Source organism: Sebastes umbrosus, chromosome 2 (assembly GCF_015220745.1).
Source record: "Sebastes umbrosus isolate fSebUmb1 chromosome 2, fSebUmb1.pri, whole genome shotgun sequence".
In the NCBI taxonomy this organism is placed as follows: Eukaryota; Metazoa; Chordata; class Actinopteri; order Perciformes; family Sebastidae; genus Sebastes; species Sebastes umbrosus.
This window is the reverse complement of record NC_051270.1, coordinates 9,303,062-9,321,425: the sequence shown is the minus strand read 5'-3', so window position 1 is coordinate 9,321,425 and position 18,364 is coordinate 9,303,062. Positions and strand designations below refer to the sequence as shown.

The window sequence follows — 18,364 nt, the reverse complement described above, 5'->3', positions numbered from 1 at the left end:
CTGCCTACAGTTCAGTGTGTCCGCCTGTTTCATCTAAAAAAACAGCTGGAAAAAACATTTTTGTCTCATTGTGATGATATTTAGTGCTGCATAGTATTTACTGATGCACGTTGGATGTAATGAATGAAATGTAGCTGAGGAAAATGAAACTCCTCTGTTGAGTGTTTGAGGGTGTATGACTGCAGCAATTGAGGGCAACATCAAGATGTATGTCAGTCTTTGTTTTTGATGAATGCAGTGATAGTTTTTAATGCAGGTGTAAACTATCACATGGCCATGTTTGTTGCATGATCTGTAATGTCTCACTTTTGATCTGACTTGAGCCTTATTTTTTGTAAGAAAATATTATTTGAAAACATGTTTCCGTCCATGTGCAATGCTCTTTTTTCATATAAATGCAAATCTGTTCTCATCCTGCAGTTTACTGTAATTGATTGTTACATTCTACCAGTTTAGTTCTTCAAACCTCATAAAGGAAACAGCTGTGAAATGATAACAGCAGGCTACATGCACCACTTCATGCTACTCGGCTTCCTCACACATGTCAAATGAAGCTTGAAATTAAAGTTTTTTTGCAGTCTCCTTCATAAAAGAAAGAAAAGAAAAACTACTGTCTCCAGGTCAGCCCCTGAGCTCTAAATGGAACAGAACCATCACTGGTGGGGAAATACAGAAAAGGTTGATGGGGTAAACAAACTTTCACAACTTGCATTGTGATAGTTCTTTGAACAGGATGTGCTGGGAACACATTGGTTAGAAGTGTGATTGGGGGCTGCCACAGCAAGCTCACTTGAGAAATGTTATTGATCATATACAAATATCAGTATTTCCCAAAGCCAGAGTGACTCATAAATTACCTTGTGGAATAACCGAAGTGGCAAATTGAGGTTGTGTTTCTTGTTAGGGAACTTTCTGAACCTGTCACACAGAAACCTGTTTGTAAAAAAAGTGGAAATGAATGTGTCGCCTGAAAGCCTGTTAGAGGATGTGAAAATGCTTCCGGGTGTCAATCACACGTTTGCATGCACCCTATCTGGTGGTCTCAGAGGCCCAACGACACTATGAAGAAGAAATTAAACAAACACACATGGAAATAAGATATAAAGTAAAACTTTATCATGACATACAAGTTTAAAGCCCTGAGAACCATATCTTTATATTACTAATATGAACAAAACTGAATGTGTGAAAACCACTTTGGAAAAGTGCTCCTCTTAAATACAATCAGCACAAACCAGTTTTTACAAGCATTCATGTGTTTTGTCCTATTTTTTTGTTTGCTTTAATCAAAGAGAAAACTATAATATCAGTAATATCATTATTACCATGTCCATAATAATAATAACAGTACAAAAATATGCACAAACCCCACAGTTGAATTAATATACGGAGCATTGTACAAGCCAAAAACAACAACAACATAAAATTGATAAATGAGGTATTCGATAACCACTTGCATATGCGCCTGTTTTTACACAGATCAGGTTAGTTCTTTTAAACAATTTAAAACTGAATTAACTCCAAAATCATCTGAGAGACAAAAGGTTCTGCAGACTTCCAACTTCACAGCTTCCTGAGTGACGAGACCTCGCCTACAGTTACTGACGACACAAATTCAAAAAAATGCAAAACCAAAACCAATGTTGCATTCAGCGAAGTGACCGCAGCTTCCGTCAGCACTCGTCCCCCCAATGCAGCTTCAATATCGAACGCAACAGTGACTGCAGCCCACTGCCCTGAGGTATTGTGGTATGACGAGGTAGGGGCGGTCTCTAATAGACGCACACACACACACACACACACACACACACACACACACACACACACACACACACACACACACACACTCACGCACACACACACATGCAGGCTCACAGGCACACAACACATCATATATACTCATCCACACAGCAAATCAGGGGGCAAGAGCTTGGTGAGGTGACCGGGGAGGGGTTGCTGGCTTGAAGCCCAGAGATCAGAGAGGAGAAGTGAATGACCAACCCTCAATACTTTCAACTCCCTAAACAACGAACCGCAAAGTGCCATTCAAATGCAGAAGACGACTAGTGGGTGTAATGGGAAGTTCCCAGTACACTAAATGGGAGCTCGATGGACCCCATTTAATTAAAGATTTCTACAAATGTCATCAAAACTCATATGTTTGAGCAATAACCTCCTCCTGTGATATAATAGACGTGGAAGTGGCGCCACCTGCTGTACCCCTAATGGTATTACAAGTGTATGTAGGTGGGATACTCCACATGGTAGAACTGCAACCACATACTGTATACTGAACCTGCTTGCACACACTCACACGCACACACACACACACGCACGCACACACAAAGGCAGTGAAGCTACACTATCAAACAGTCATTGCTTAGACTAAGCAGATGAAACAGAAAGCCTGGACTTTAGAAACAAGAAGATGTTTCAGTAACGCAGCCTAAAGGATTAAGCTCAACTGTTACTAAAAACAAGGTCCACCAGGACGAAAAAAGAAAAGAAAAAATACACACACAAATAAATAGCCAAACTCAGTTGTTACCAACAGCATGAATGACAACTGGTGTCTAACGTCTGATTGAATTGTTTAACAAAATAAAATGTGATTACTCTCCAAAGGATTAAGCTTGAAGAGAAGGACATTTTCCCAGCCAGTCGAGTTAGTGAAAACTGGCCGGATCTCACCAGCAACTACTTTAAGGCAGCATCTACAGTTCTCACCTTTATAAAATACAGTTATGTGTCATACAGGGTTCTGAAGAGTACACCAAGAGGACCACCGCCGCCGTCCTGAAAACCCTCGACTGTGATCTGCACTGCAAAACATCTGCAAAACCTGACACGTAATGGCTAAAATACAGTCTAGTAAAAGCAACAAGGCGGCCCACCTCGGATCACACTGGGCTTAGAGAGGTTTCTAAACGGTTAAAATGCCTCACATTCAACACGGATAAAGCTAGAAAATTCATCCTTTGTTGGTATTTCAAAATGCTAAAAATTGACTTTAAAAGGGAGAAAAATACATTACAAGTGAAGGGATAATCCAGGTGTTTCTGGATTATCAGAACGTGGGTGTTTTAATAAAGGGGCCAGGGCTTTTGGGCCTCCGTCCACACCGGTGGAGAGGGCGTGCATCCACACTGGGTGTTAAAAAACAGCCCCCATAAATGTAAAGGATTAAATTATGGAGAGAGCACAGGAAAGCCACAGCATCTGGGCTACTGTTCTGGATAACTAATTAAATATCTGCTAACTGTACATGTCGTGTAATCAGATTTTGAGTCTTTCATCCAGTCATAAATGTATTTAACAATCAAGTTATGCCGTAAAAAGTGAAATACAGGAATTTACCTCACCTCACTAAACCGAGTGATATTTTCACTTGCTTTAAGAAAAAACTCAAAATCAGATTAAATGAGATGCAGTCCAAAACAGACCTTGAACTGCCTTACTGTGCACCACAGAAGGTGTTGGCAGGATTGTACGAGGGATAAATCAAGAGGAGCGACCTGGCTAGTCTTTGGTATCTAGCTGTGCAATAACCAGAGGCTAACGTGAACCAGAAGATCGGGGTGTCAAAACGCTGGTCACATGATTGTACACATGCATATCATTTCGCCGCTGTTGTGGAAAAAAAAAAAAGACGCGTTGACCGTGATTCAGGTGCTCACAGTCAAATTTAAGGTTAACATGGTCGATTGTTTTTAATCTTTCTGACCCCCGCGACTTTGAAACCCGTTCACAATCCTACAAATCTAGAAGTGTCAGCGAGGAACTAACTATTCGTTTCCTCTTCCCTGAAAGAAAAAAAGCAGATATATCACTCTTCTCAGACAACAACTTGAGGAACCAAAAAAAGAAAAGAAAGGAAGCAAGCATAAAACAAGTTATACATGTGAACACAGGAGGAGAGAGATAGCGAGCCCATCCCGGTTCCGTTTGTCCCCAAAAACCACCAGCAGTGTGTCGGTACGTTCACGTCAGTTCAGGTAGGATGTCCATCACGGGTTGCGGCGTTAAGTCTTCTTGGTGGCTTTGCAGCCGTATGAGGTATGTAGTGTAGCTCTCCTTTTTGGGAGAGTCTGAGGTATTCTTGAACAGCCGTGTAGACTTGTGCATTCTTCAGGTACGAATCCCTTCTTCTTTTCTTTAAATTAAACAGCGATTCCTTGCAGTTGTCACGTTGCTTCCTGAGAGAGATGCCCTCCAGAGCAGAGAGGCCGGAACGACGCCTGAGAACTATGATGACGCTGTCAGGTTGATGTTCAGCTCTGTGGCTGGAGGAAGGATGCACAAATAAAATGTGTGTGGGGGGGGGGGGGGGGGGGGCAACAAACCTGATTCTCTGCTACCTCTCTGTAACGTAGACAGGAGCCGGGTGGAGAAATGAGGCCTGCTGTGGGTGGATTAGCGTTGCCGTTCCCCCCAACTTTGTGCGCTACGTGTTTAAAGACAGTTTGTGCGGACCTGCAATAAGTTGAATTTTAGGTGGACATAAAAATCTTGTGCATTGCTAGTGAGAGTTTGATGAAATCACGTCCGTATTGGGAGGTTTGCGTACATCAATAACCTTCCAACCAATATAACGGACTTATCTGAACTGAGGGCGGAGTTATGAAATTATTTAATGTGCTGATCTACAGCATCTGATCATTCACCAGTTTTGGGTTGAGCAAAGAGTCTACAGTGTGTTGAAGAAACCTGAGCGGCCAAGGTTGGAGGCCTGCGACTGTGAGGTGGGTGCTGCTCTGTACATGAGGTTCCACTGGCGAGAGTTACCCGACCTCCCCTGATTGCAACTAGGTCAAAAAGAATATAAAAATAAAGTTGATTCAGGTTAAATATACTACAGCTCCTGAGGTAAAGACACCACTGCAGGTTACTTGATTTGAGGTATGTAAAAAGAGAAAAAAAAAACTAAAAACAAAATCATTCTAAAAACACAAAATCAAAAAAAAAAAAAAAGACAACAAAATGGCAACAAACAAACAAAAAACATCCTAAGATAAAACTTTTCAAGTTCAGTTGTGACTACACCTGTCAGTGGGTTTTGGCTGAGCTGATTGTGTTTAGCATGTACATTAGGATTAACAAGTGTCTGTGTGTCGATTGTGTGTCTGTACGTGTATAATTGTGTGTGTGTTTGTAGTGTAGTGCGTGTATGTGTTTGTCTGTTGAATAAAATGCATAGCTGTGCGTTTTGGGCACGTGCTGTCATATAATATTCTTGGGCTCTGTGTTCATGATTGGACAGCCAAGAGGTTGACAGGGTTGATGAGGTATTTGTTGTGCAACAGTTTGTTATTCTTAGCGGGTTTCTCATTGTACTGTATTCTTGCTGGGCCTCCCGGTGGAAGAGAGGCCTGGGGAGCAGGTACAAAGGGCAGCCTGAGTTTTAGGGTGACCCGCTGGGGGCTTGCTCAGCCGAGCCGGAACCCTTGGAGGAGGAGGAGGACGTGGGGCTGAGGGTCTGAGCCAGGGGTGCAGAGAAGCCAAAGCTAGTGCTGGTTCCAGCGGGGGAGGCTGAAGCAGCAGCAGCCGACACAGAGGGGCCCGGGGCCCCGCCAGACTTCTGGGCAAACAGGGTTCCTGTAGGAAAACGAGAGACGTCATTACATAAACATTTATCACTACAAGGGTGAAGTAAAGGATTTACCACATTTTGACTATTTATCTCATAATAACTCCTCCCCCATACAGACCTGAGTAGATTGTGCCATTGACTTCCACTGAGACAGTGATGCTGGCATTTCCATTGGTTGAGATGCTCAGAGACATGTCCTGCTGCCTTTCTTCTGAAAAAAAAACATTAAGTAGTCAGTGACGTATTTTCCTTAAAAATCCCAACAATAGTACATCTAGTTGTGCATATCCAGAAATGGAGGGCTTAGAAATACTCTTAAATTGCTACCAAGTTGAACTAAATACTGATTTATGTGGGTGAATACTCATGCGATCAATTATTTTGCATTTTATATCTGGGTATAATTTTAGATAGATTTGTAAAATGTTGTTTAAACTTTGTCGGTGTCAAAATGAAATGTTGCAAACCTTATAGAGTACAACTTGCCTAATACTAAGTTCCTCTTTTGAGTCAATGGACACACACTGAACTTGCATCATTTCCAGGTTCTTTTCATAAACTGTATATAAGAAGTGGACGTAGTCACCGTGACATCACCAACTGGTTTAAAGACTATGGTTTTGAAGCCACATGTTCGGCTGTTTGGCCGTCGCCATGTTGTTTTTTTGCAACCAGAAGTGACACGAGAGGGTGGAGCTTAGTACAACGAACACTGATTAAGACATTTTTAGGCGACCAAAATGTTACAATTAACTTTCATGAACTGAAAACACACTGTGAAAGGGTTAACGTTGTAAGACGTTGCTGTAAAACACAGTGGTAGCGACCTGTCAATCACAAGGTAGCCACGCCCTAAATCATCCCCTGCTTTATGGTCTATTTGACTCTAAATGGGATCATAATTTACTAAATGAACATCATTCTGTATTGAAGAAGACTTGAAACTAGTGATTGAGACCCAATCTCATGTTTACAATGTTTACTGAGGTAATAAATCAAGTGAGAAGTTGGCTCATTTTCTCATAGACTTCTATACAATCAGACTTCTTTTAGCAACCAGAGGAGTTGCCCCCTGCTGGCTATTAGAAATAATGCAGGTTTAAGGCACTTGAGCATTGGCTTCACTTCTCCGACTCAGAGGTAGCCACTGTTTCTTTGAACAGTATTTTTGACAACCTCGGCAGCACTGACCTCTGGTGGTGATGGTGGGGGCTCCCAAGCGCAGGTTCATGGGCATCTGGGAAGCCATGGCCAGCAGGTTGTGTTGGAAAGCCTGCTGCATCAGGCGCTGCTGCTCTTCCGCCAGGCGGGCCATCTTCCTCTCTGGCCCCTCTCCTCCGCCGCCGGTCTCCAGCTTTTCTCTCAGCTGCTCCAGCGTGGCGGCTCTTGCCAAACCCGCCACCTGATGGTGACCTAGGGCTAGTGCCATGGAGGGTCTCGCTGCCATGATGGAGGAGGCAAGGTCATCTGGAAGAGAGAGAAATGGAGGGGTAGTTTAATGAATTGTAATGGATCCATTAGCCCATCTGCATGGACTGAAAATAAATTCAGTAATGTGCATTAGGTGAAGGTGAATGGTTGTCTGTGTGTCGGCCCTGTTCCCCAACGTGAGCTGGGAGAGTCCAGCCTGTGTAATGCTGAATGAGATAAGTAGGCATTAAAAATGGATGGATAGATCTACCATATATTACTATGGGAGAATTGGAATATTTCATCACAATAACATTTTTATGTCTGTCAGAAAATCTACAGCAACATTGAAAAATGAGAAATCAAGCAGACCTCAGGTAGGTTTAAGCACAAGAAAGGTTGCATATCAATAAAGAACGGTGTGTTAAGACTCCAAGGCTACATTTACATACTTTTACTTTTTTAAACAAAGTAAATCACTCCAAGATTTTAGTTGTAATGGACTACAAAGACCACCAGCACAGAATCCACTTTAAACGGGAACTAGGCCCATTTTCAAAATTCATACATGTTATTCCAATGGTATAAGACAGTCAAAAAAATATTAGTAGACATGAACAACTCTCTCCCAAATCCAAAAAACTAGAGTGCTGAAACTCAAACTTGTGATGTCACGAGAACCGATTCTTCGGTACCAACCAAATTCTGAAAATGTGACAGTACTCGTTTTCTTCGGTACCGAACGATGCCTGTAATGGTGATTTGGTACCGGATCGGAGGTACTGGAGATGCGATTCTTCCAGATCTAATGGGGTAAGTATACGCTTACAAGTGTTCTCCTCTGCCGTGAAATGAAGGAAGAAGAAGAACGCAGTAACAGCACAGAAAAAAACAACAACACGAGACGTGAAAGAGGGCAGCTGCTGCAGCGCTACCTCCGCCTCGACTCGTTGAGAAAACAAATAGCAAGAGTCGGGCTTGGAAGTACTTTGCGTTCGAGGTGGATTCACAAGTAATAATAGATTCGCAAAAAACAGTATACGGTGCAGTAGCGGTGCCGTCGTACTTTTCTTTCCAAAGGAGGAAATACTTCCAATTTAGTAAAGCACCTCAAAGACAGACATCCAGACTATATTGTTTGTTTTAACTACTTGAAGGCTACATGCCACTGTTCTGTTTTACAATGTTAATAGACGTTTCTTTTTATGTATTACTTAAAGGCTTCATGCCTCTGTTTTTTGTAATGTTCAAATGTTTTTAATAAAGGAGTGCGTGTTGAATTACATGGGATTTATTGTTTTTTTACCGTGGTATCGAATTGGTATCGAGAATCGTGTAAATTCACTAGTATTGGTATCGACTCCTAGTTTTCTGGTACCGTGACATCCCTAGATCTGAGTATATAGGAACATTTTCTGTTTCACAGCTGACAACACTACAATAGAATAAAGCTCATTTGGGTATAAAAAAGAAAACAAACATTCTGTGGGCTCGTAAAATCAGTCTCCCATTCATCATCTATTTCTGGCTTTAAGAGCGAGTAGCTCATGTTTCACACATAGTAATTGAACTTTACTAGGCCATGGAAATAACATTCTTAATTTAGGCGGTGTTACCCTTTAAGATCCACTCCTTTAAATACAAACTAAACAGAGCTGGTTTTGGACATGCAAAGCAGTTACACACCAATAGTGAGCGGGTCAGTCAGGCCATCTGATTTGACCCCATTAAGCGATTGACAGGTAAAATACAGTGCATTATACAAGAAGTCAAACCATGGAGGGTCACACACAGCAGAGTCACATTCCAGCCAAGTCAAAGAGACATCAGATAAGACGGCAGGGTAATAATGACAGTTATCAACAGGATCCTACTGATGTGGACTGAAGGCTTCAAAGTTCATAAAGTGTCCCCCCCAGCGTGGGAACCGTGTTATTAATCAGTAGTAAAGGTGAGGGCTCTCAGCAGCCTCAGGCAAGATTGGTTCAAACATGGACTCTTAAACACCTGGATGGACTACACACACATGCAGGCATGCACACACACTCACACAGCCATATAAAAACACACACACACACTGATGGCGGGATCCAGTGGAGGGAAGGAACATGACTTGTTGCGAGAATTTAATACGCAAATGTAACAGCACACTCGCATACCAACATTCCTGCATGCACACGCCGTCATACCAATACGCACACATACGTACACATTCACACACATTTGACACAAAAGGAGCAGGTGCTCGGATGAAACCTATTTTGGTGTGGTGTCAGGGCCTGTATATAATGTCTTTTAAATGCTTCGTAATCAAGCTGATACTGAAAAAAAGCCTCGTTAAATCATTAAAAATAGAACCTCATATGTTAGTACTGTTTCATTCACGTGTTGATGTCTAGTTGTAGTTTTTCTAAAATGCGACAGAGGGCAGTATTTCCCTACAAATACTTCAAAGTCTCAGCACATCTGTAACTGGAACACTCCAGTTCAATCCAACCAGTAAACATTCTCTCTAGTAAACATTTATCCAGTTTAATATAACCTTTATAGATCTAGAGACGGGCTTCTGAGCATACGTATATGCTTGTTTCGTAGTTACATACATGTTTATCTGAGAGCTGCCGTTTACTTGCAGGCAGGCTTGTTTTTGAAGATACCCCCCAACATATACTTGCCAACCTTGAGACCTTAAAAAAAAGGGAGGATTTCAAACCAAAGCGAGGGGTCGTGAGGGCCTCCCCCAGAAAAATTGGCGTTTCGGAGACTTTGTTTCCTGCATTCTGGTGACTTTTAAAGAATGAAAATAACAAAATAATAAGTACACTGCATCAGCATTTTTATGTTAAACTTTTGATTTGACTCCCAGGAATGAAAACTGAACAATTCACCCCTCTGGTGTGAACTTGGCGTGTGAATCCGTTTTTATTTATTTTTGCTCCTGCTTGAGTGTTTCTTTCCCTTATTACTCTCCATTTCTCTCACTCACTGAGGGTCCTTTCAGACACAAGGCGACAACAGCACCACTGCGTTCTGAAACGGCTAATCGCTGCGTCGAGCAAAGCCCGACTTTGGGCGCTGCACGCTATGGCGAGCACAGCTTAAACATGAGCTCAAACTGCGCCGTGTCGCAAGCATATAGACTGCTCTCTTCCGCCGGGAAAGGACAGTTGGTGTAGCTCTATTGTCGTCCGGGGGGGGGAACAGTAGGGATTATACACACTGTTCACTTCCAGAAACAGGCTAAGATAACGAAAAGGTAAAAGAAGTGTGAAAATTTGCCATAAATCGGGAGAAATATGGGATAATTGTGACCACGGGAGGAAACCGGGAGAGGGCAATGAAAAACGGGAGTCTTCCGGGAAAATCGGGAGGGTTGGCAAGTATGCCCCCACATACCGTTAACTTATTTCCCCACATTATTATTTGTGGAATACAGATTAGCCTCCTCTTTATGCTACCATGAAGCTCTGTGATTATTTTTAAAATATATGTTATACTAAGTGGTGCAAAACTCGTGCAAGTAATGAGGTTGCGGTCTCTACTGTCGCTAGAAGTTTAATTCACGCCATCAGAAGTCTCCATGTCTGGTTCCTACCTTTCTTCAGAGAGTGTCCTGGTGAGGTATGGAGGCCGTTGAAGGCCCCCGAGGCCCCTGCCCCCAAAGCTGAGAGGTGCATCTTGGGAGGTGAGAGGATGTGGGGAGCTGTGCTGGGAGAGGGGGAGAAGCGGAAGAGGCTGCTGCTGTAGCTCGGACGACGACCCTCACGCCGGTTACTGTCGATGGCGGCCTGGAGCTCACCTGGGGAGCTGAGGCCTTTCCTCTCGCACTCGAACGGGTACAGGTATTTCATGTACCTTAAGAGGAGAACACACACACATACACAAAACAATACATCAGATCACCACAAGGCAAGTATTAGCATTACCATTCAGACTTATTGGCTTAATCCAGCCCACAAACATAACCACAACCAGTTCTATCTGATCAAAATCAAAAAGTATTAATGATGTTTTGGTGTGAAACATGTCAAATTTTAAGAATATTTACTTTAAAGGGGTATCTGGAGTGCCTACCAACCCTTTAACTGTGCAATAAGACAACCCAGTCAGTTTATTGTGGGCTGTCTAGATCAGAAAACGTGATTCAACAAGCCATTAACATTTGGCTCCCCTTCCTATGTCACATGCAGGCTCATTAGAATATATCGCCCATAGCTTGAGAACTACCTTTGCAAAGGTGTGCCATATTTTTCTCGCTAGCCAATCAGAGCAGACTGGGCTTTTACGGGAGGAGGGGCTTAAAGAGACGGGCGCTAAAACGGAGCGTTTCAGACAGAGGGTGAATATTCAGACAGACAGTATGAGAAAAATGTGTTTTTTGAACATTAAAGCAAATAAACATGTTCCAGTAGAAACCCAAAATAAAAGTATGAACCTGAAAATGAGCATGATATGGCCCCTTTAACATAACACAAAAGCACATAATACTGTCTGTCAGCTGTTTCAATTCAACAACAGTAATCTCTGCCTTTGAAAAGTTTTTTTTCAGCTGACCAGTGACTAAATTAACATGCACACAAGGAATCAGCTTTATAGACAGAAAGTAAACTGGTTGATGTAAAACCTGTTTAAATTCAGCCAATATGTAAACTGATTTCTCCCCTACCCAATCAATCTTTGTACCAAAGTTGTCTTATTTTAAGTGGAACAGTGACACAAGATGCTGTTTAATTTATTAGGTTTTGTAGTGAAAGATCACAGCTTTTCCTCAAGGTGAAAATATTATTTTCTACAAATAGTCTACGAATTGAGGTGTAGAAACTGATTGTGTTTTGTTTATAAAGGCTACTATACATTATTTAATGTCTTGTTATGAAGAATGATCTTTAATTGTATACATGACATGTACTCAATAAAGTTACTCCAGAAAGCTGACAGAAACATTCTTATTCATGCTGAGAATATTTTGATGACCTGACGGGGGCTCTACAAGTATGCACAGTCACAGCTCTGGTATTTTTCTCCATCCCATAAGAGCATTCGGTGAAATGAACACACAGTGTTGTGCGTGCCGACTGCATAATGGTGGAATAGCAGGTCAATAAGAAGCTAAGAGCAGCGTCCATTAGATAGAGCTAACGGAGCAACGCTACACACAACATTAAAAATACATAAAGGGTCATTAGGGCACGCTGCTAGTGGACAGGATAGAGAAGGTGTTACATCTACGGAAGGATTTCCATCGAGATGGCAAGAGCGTTTTAGTCGGGGCTTGGCGTACAATCTGTCAGTCAGACCCCACCTTAGTCATTGTGAACTCTGACCCAAATCACATCAATAAATCTATGGGAATCAATGGAGGCTATGTGTGATGTAATGGACGGAGGGATTGAATGTGAAGAGGGAAGGCGGCCCGGTGGAGGAAACAAACCCGCATGTGTATAAACACACAGGCATGGGTTAATATTGACATCCGTACTCATACCAACACACACAAATATCCACATACTCCAATACTACACACACATATTCATGGAATAAGAAGGTGCTTGTTTCCAGCTGAGAAGTCACTCACTTGACATTCTTTATTTAGTTCCCGTGAAATTAAATTAGAGTTTACATAAGATTAACATTAGACAGACTGGGTCAATTTATAGCTACTGCAGCCAGTGAGATGCTTTTTGTTTAGTGACACAGATGCAAAGACTCACTGTGTGCGCAGAGTGAAAGCTGCACTAGTGATGGAGGTAGGCAGGTTGAGTCCCTTTGTGATTTCTCTCCAGATCTTCTTGTTGATGACCTCCACCAGGCCTCCCTTCTCCGTCACCAGCTTGTACAGCATATACAGATCCAGGACCTGCTTGGCCATGATGGGGATACGATTGACTGGTGTTCCTGTGGAGAGGAAAAACCATAAAATAAATCAATACGGTATAAATCATACATCTGAATCGGAACAGCTTGATGACTCACAATGAACGCTTCATGGTGGGTTGAAGTGCATTTGTGTATCACGTGTGTGCATGCATTTTTTAACACGGACAATCCCAACGGGGATGGATCCCATAATGCTGGCAATTTCTCTCGTGTGCGCGTCCCTGCTCAGACATATCGGCACCTTACACAGAAAGTACATTTGTGAAAATGACAAAGCAGGATGAATTCTAAATTATGCATTAATTCATCAATCAATCAATCAATGTCGAAAGGCCCAGAAGCATTTTAAACCTCTCGATAGTGATCTAAGTGCTGTCAGGATGCTGGTAAGACGAGTGTGTCAGGCCTGTTGCCCTGCATGCCTGTTAAATTTGGCTTGAAAACATATTAGCCCAGTTAAGGCAATCTGGCTTGACCTGGAAAAGGGGATTCGCAAACAACACAAAGCAAAGCGGCTCTAGACTTTTGATACAGATGCATTAATCTTGTCAACAGCTTATCTGCAGCGAGGCTTGCAGGGAGCGCGTGGGGAGGAGGAGGAGGGGAGGGTGGTGGGGGGGCCGGAGAGAGGAGGGGGTGGTTATTTGCAGTATGCAACAGAATCAAAAAGTGCAATGTGCAACAGTGTGAGCATGACGCGGGGAGGAGGGGACTGGGGATTGTGACGACCTGCTAATCCATGGGCAGCCGTGGGTGGGGGGCTCCCGGATAGGCCAGTATAATGAAGCTCATTTAGAGGATTGTACCGAGTAAATCCACACCCCTCTGCTGTTATAGCGCTGCCGGGCCCGGCGCAGGGGAGTCGCACAGATTTGCCCTCCCAGCTAATGCCAGCCAATCCTTCAGCCCCTCCACAGGCTGCTCTCAACCTGGAATCAGACTCATTAATGACCGTGTAAAATAGCAGTGTGATCAGGCCACGAAGATTAGCCCTGATTCATTTTCTTAAGTTAGCAACATGTCTTTAAGCCATGTGCAAGCGGCCAAGATGAACACATGGACCTACATACAGTACGTGTGGAGATCAGAAAGGTGTGGCAGCTTTGACCTGTTGGTTGTAATGTTGAAGGTGTTGAAACTAAAGCTTTCTCTACTGTTGTGTTCACTGAAAGTCCCTCTTAAAGTTGAAATCTAGCAGATTTCTAGAAGACAAAGACAGGAGCTGTGTCTGGGTATTGTGAGAGAGAGTTATAACCTGTTAATAAACAAGTCATTATTGAGCAATGGTTCTCTACACGGGGGGTTGGGAAAGCCGATGAGGCAGCAATATATTGAACAATCATTGTTTGGCACCACAGTTTCCTCATTCTGCGTGTTAACGTTGCAACAATTGGATGTGAGTGAGGATTTTAGGGGTTGCAGGCTAAAGAGAATAGGAACTAATCGCTAGTGTCTATACATTCAAACACACAGACCAGCCGGTAAGTACAGGCAGCCAGGATAACACAGAAATACATGTACAATTATAATATGTACAGTAGAACCAATTTATTAGGTACACCTGTAAAATCTAATGCAATACAATACAGCATAGTTGCAAAAAAAAGTTAATTATGTCCACCTCCATTCATGTAAATTAATATTTGAATATGGTATTAGATTGCATTAGATGGTTCCGGTGTACGTAATGAAGCAATAAACATATATACCTCCAAACATACTTGTAAGACTTTCTGTCACCCTGTAAAAATGAACGTAGCCACAGCACCGCAGCACATGTGTGTATGCGGTTAATATTGTTCAGCTTGTTAAAGCTGCAGAAAATGCTCTTCTGGGAAAATAGCCATCTTATCTCCAGAGCCAATTAACAATTAGCAATACAAGATGCAGAGATGCCAGCTTCTTTTACAGATCATTTGGATTAGATATGCACAGAGCAAGAGGAGAAGAGAGGAACAAGTATTTATTATCTCTGTTAAACGTCAGGTCTGTATTCCAATTTTAGTTAACCAATACGTGAAATTAGCCATAATCCCTCCAAACGAATAAACAATACATTGTTTACTCTTAACAGTGGGTGGTAGCTAGAAATGTATTGTTATACCTTTTTAAAAGCAGTTGCAACCAAGTTAACAATGTATACAGTAGTATATAAATGTGTATAAAAAAATAGTCAGTAATGCAATAGTATAATAGGCATTAGGCAACTTTACAATGCATTTGAAAAAGGTCCTGTTTTCAAGCAGATCGCGCAAATTTGTCATAGTAAACTAAATGTCAGATGGCAGACGTCCACTCTGGGCAGTAGCCACGTTTCCAGAACACGCGGCGGATCAAAGCACCAGGAATGCTTTGCTGCCAGCGCCGACGTCAGTTATTTAATGCAGCGTTGGACATCAATCCTGCATCAAACAATTAGTACAACTAGAGGGGTCAGAGATCAGCCGGGGGTTATTGATGTGTGAATTAAACTGCAGGTCAGCAGGAAGCCATGTTTTCATACTGGCCCGGACGTGAACAATGAGAGCACAACAAATGAGACACAACAGCGCTGGCCCCATAGTGACAGGCCAGCAGTTAGTTAGGCTTTAATTCACGCCTATGCTTTTATTCACCCCTTTATCAGCGGCTGCTGTCAAATCACATCTGATTTAATGTATTTACAAGCAACTACATTCAGAGCATGCCAAAAGGCAGGAGAGCAGTGTGTGTGTGTGTATATGAGAGAAAACCAAATATCTATCTCTATATCTGAAGTGTACCAGAGGTGGTTTTGAAACCTAAAACAGCATTAATTAGTCAACACTTGACTTCCGCCAGGTTTCACATTTCACCATGGCCGGAGCACATATGAAAGCGCTGGGAAAGCACCTTTGATAATACCGTAATTGACCAAAAATCACATTAGCAACACTTGGGCAGTTAGGCACAGAGAGTTTCCCTAATTTGAGAGCCTGCCTTTGGTGTCCAACATCTGCTCCGTTTCCAACCCTGCAGACATTTAGCTCTAACAGGCTTAATTAGACCAGCCCAAAACATTTCTTTTGATCGCAGCAGCACAACTCCTCTGCCTCGCAGTCCCCTTAATATGCACTAACTCTATTCCGCTGTTATAATTGCTCCCCATTTCAACCTTATTGCTTTTTTTTTTTTTTTTACAGAAGACACCATGATCAGTAATGTTGCGAGGCCACATCATGCCATTAGGCCACGCTGGTCTCGTAGTAGGCAACTATTGGGTATTTCATCTCTCTGTAAAGCCCTGATTTGTCCACTATGCTGTTCTGAGCCAATCTGTAATTGGCTGCAGGCTTCACCTCCCATCATCCTTTGCCCCGGACTGATTTTCCCCCAGGGACAGGGCCATCAGGAGCCTAGTGATTAATGGCACCAGGGGTCAGAGGTCACTCTGGTGGGAAGTGCCGCGGCCGAGGGCCCCTGAACCACTCCCTAAGTCCTTCCTCCGACTTCCACGGTGAACACAAGAGCCACATGGCTAGTCTTCAAATGGCTAGACTTCAAATGATAAGGGATGTTGATAGAGAGTCAGACAGGTTTGACAAATACAGGTCAGGGATAATACTTTTGGAGAGAGTTTGATATCAGGTGATAAAGCTGACATGTTGTGCAGATAATCAATACTTTATATGTGATAAATGTCATGCCTGTGATGATTTCCCAGAAGGGTAGAAAACATTTACACTATAGGGAAATAAATCTCTCCATTAACACACTACAAAATGATAATAAAACACATTCATGTAAACTCAATCGTACAGTAAAATATGTAGTCAAATAAAACGCTTTTTAGCCATCATTTCAGAGGCTGGAGAGACATTGATCAGACCATACACAATTTGTTATAATCACTTATACTGGCCCCATGCATTGAGCAAACGCAAACAAGACTGTGACAGACAGAGACAGACTGTCCATCTGAATCAAACATTAACTATTCCCACCTCACGTCCAGCGTTCTATCTCAATGGGAGAAAAAAAAAAAGGAACAAGGTCATTTTATCTGACCCCTGACCTATTTTTAGTAGGAAACAGCTGTTCACATTAAAGGGCCTCTATAATAAATCAATTGGGTGCCCCTGGCGCCAGTAGTGGTAAATTACATATCGCTGACTTCACATGATGAGCATTTTTTAAATAATTAAGTGACAGAGCGACAGCCTTCCAGCGGACAACGTACAGGAAATTAATTCTTTACTGAATGAGCATCGGCTTGGTGTGAGGTTTCACGAACATCTACAGATGATCTCAGATGAAGAAAAGGCGATGTAAAGAGCGCATAAAGACAGACAGAGCAGGGTGGAGAAAAGAACAGAGATAAATTAAAAAAGGTGTGAAAAAGAGAAAAACATTTTTGCTGCCTTTAGGAGGGAAGGAAGGAAGGATGGAAGGAAGGAAACAAGGGAAGGGGGGAGGTGCAGTAACTAGCCAGCTGGAGAAAGACTGGATTACTGCTGTAAGGAAGGTGTCAGCCAACACAAACAGCCCCTGGCCTCATGGCAGTGTCTGAGTCCTTTCAGAGCACCCACACCACAGACACCCACCCACCCACCTACCTACACCTTCCTCCTCGCTACCTCAACAACTACCGTATCTACACACCAGATAAAGTGCTACATCTCACTCTCTGCACTTCAGACCACAATGGACCAACTGTGGGTAAGAAACTCTAAAGCTAAAGCAGTATGCATATACACTTACTGGACTTAAACAAGAAGAAGATCAATTATTTGAAGGCATAAACTGCATCAGTGGGTATTACTGCTGGTCATGCTTTTCAACAACACTTCAAATTTATGAATTCAGTCAATAGAGAGCAGCCCGGACCATTCATTTACACACGGGACAGAGAGACACTGACAGGAGAGACAAGTGTCTGGACTCCACATGCTAAGTGTTTACTTTACGTCGGGCAGCCCCCTGGCTGTTTAGTTTATATGTTCGTACGTCGGGGGCAGCATATTGTCAGGGACCCTGCTCTGCTGGGGCATGTTTGTTTTATTTTTAATGCATGGCCAGGGACATAAAAGGCAAAAAAGCCTTGAGTGTATGGAATTTGCTATCTTTAGTCCAGGCAGAGCCACCACTCGCATGACGGACCAATTCATATCAAGTGTTAAAGATATGTACCCTCTCCACATTTAGGGAAGATAAATGTAACGTTACCCTATAGATACGTCGCTATTCTGAGCACGAAGCTAAAGCCACAGCTGATAGAGACGCAGACAGAGAGATGGAAAGAGAGGGACACTCGTCTAATAAAGTCTATAATACAGTATTGTGGGTCGATATGCTCTGCAGTAAACGTTGGCTTCAAAGGTTTCACTCCTGTAATGTCAATAAAGCGCAATTAATGTGAATTGACAGAGGCAGAAAGGCAGAGAGACAGACAAAGGGAGAGAGGCAAGACAGGAGAGAGAAAACAATAATGACTTATCTTTTGCCAACTGTACTTAACCGTCATTATAA

At 42.6% G+C, this 18,364-nt stretch overlaps 1 protein-coding gene across 3 annotated transcripts in view; it reads right to left on the bottom strand.

Moving 5' to 3' along the window:
* Nucleotides 1-1,094: 1,094 nt before the first annotated feature.
* Nucleotides 1,095-18,364, bottom strand: part of LOC119478058 (AT-rich interactive domain-containing protein 3B-like) — a 62,604-nt gene continuing 45,334 nt past the window's right edge. For 2 of the 3 annotated variants that reach the window (XM_037752465.1, XM_037752484.1), the window contains exons 5-9: nt 12,712-12,895; nt 10,596-10,855; nt 6,782-7,057; nt 5,709-5,801; nt 1,095-5,595 (exon numbers count right to left, since the gene is read on the bottom strand). In XM_037752465.1, coding sequence (XP_037608393.1) covers nt 5,402-5,595; nt 5,709-5,801; nt 6,782-7,057; nt 10,596-10,855; nt 12,712-12,895 — 1,007 coding nt within the window. In that variant the 3' untranslated portion in view covers nt 1,095-5,401. The remainder of the gene's footprint in view (nt 5,596-5,708; nt 5,802-6,781; nt 7,058-10,595; nt 10,856-12,711; nt 12,896-18,364) is intronic. The other variant, XM_037752473.1, reaches the window with a different exon arrangement.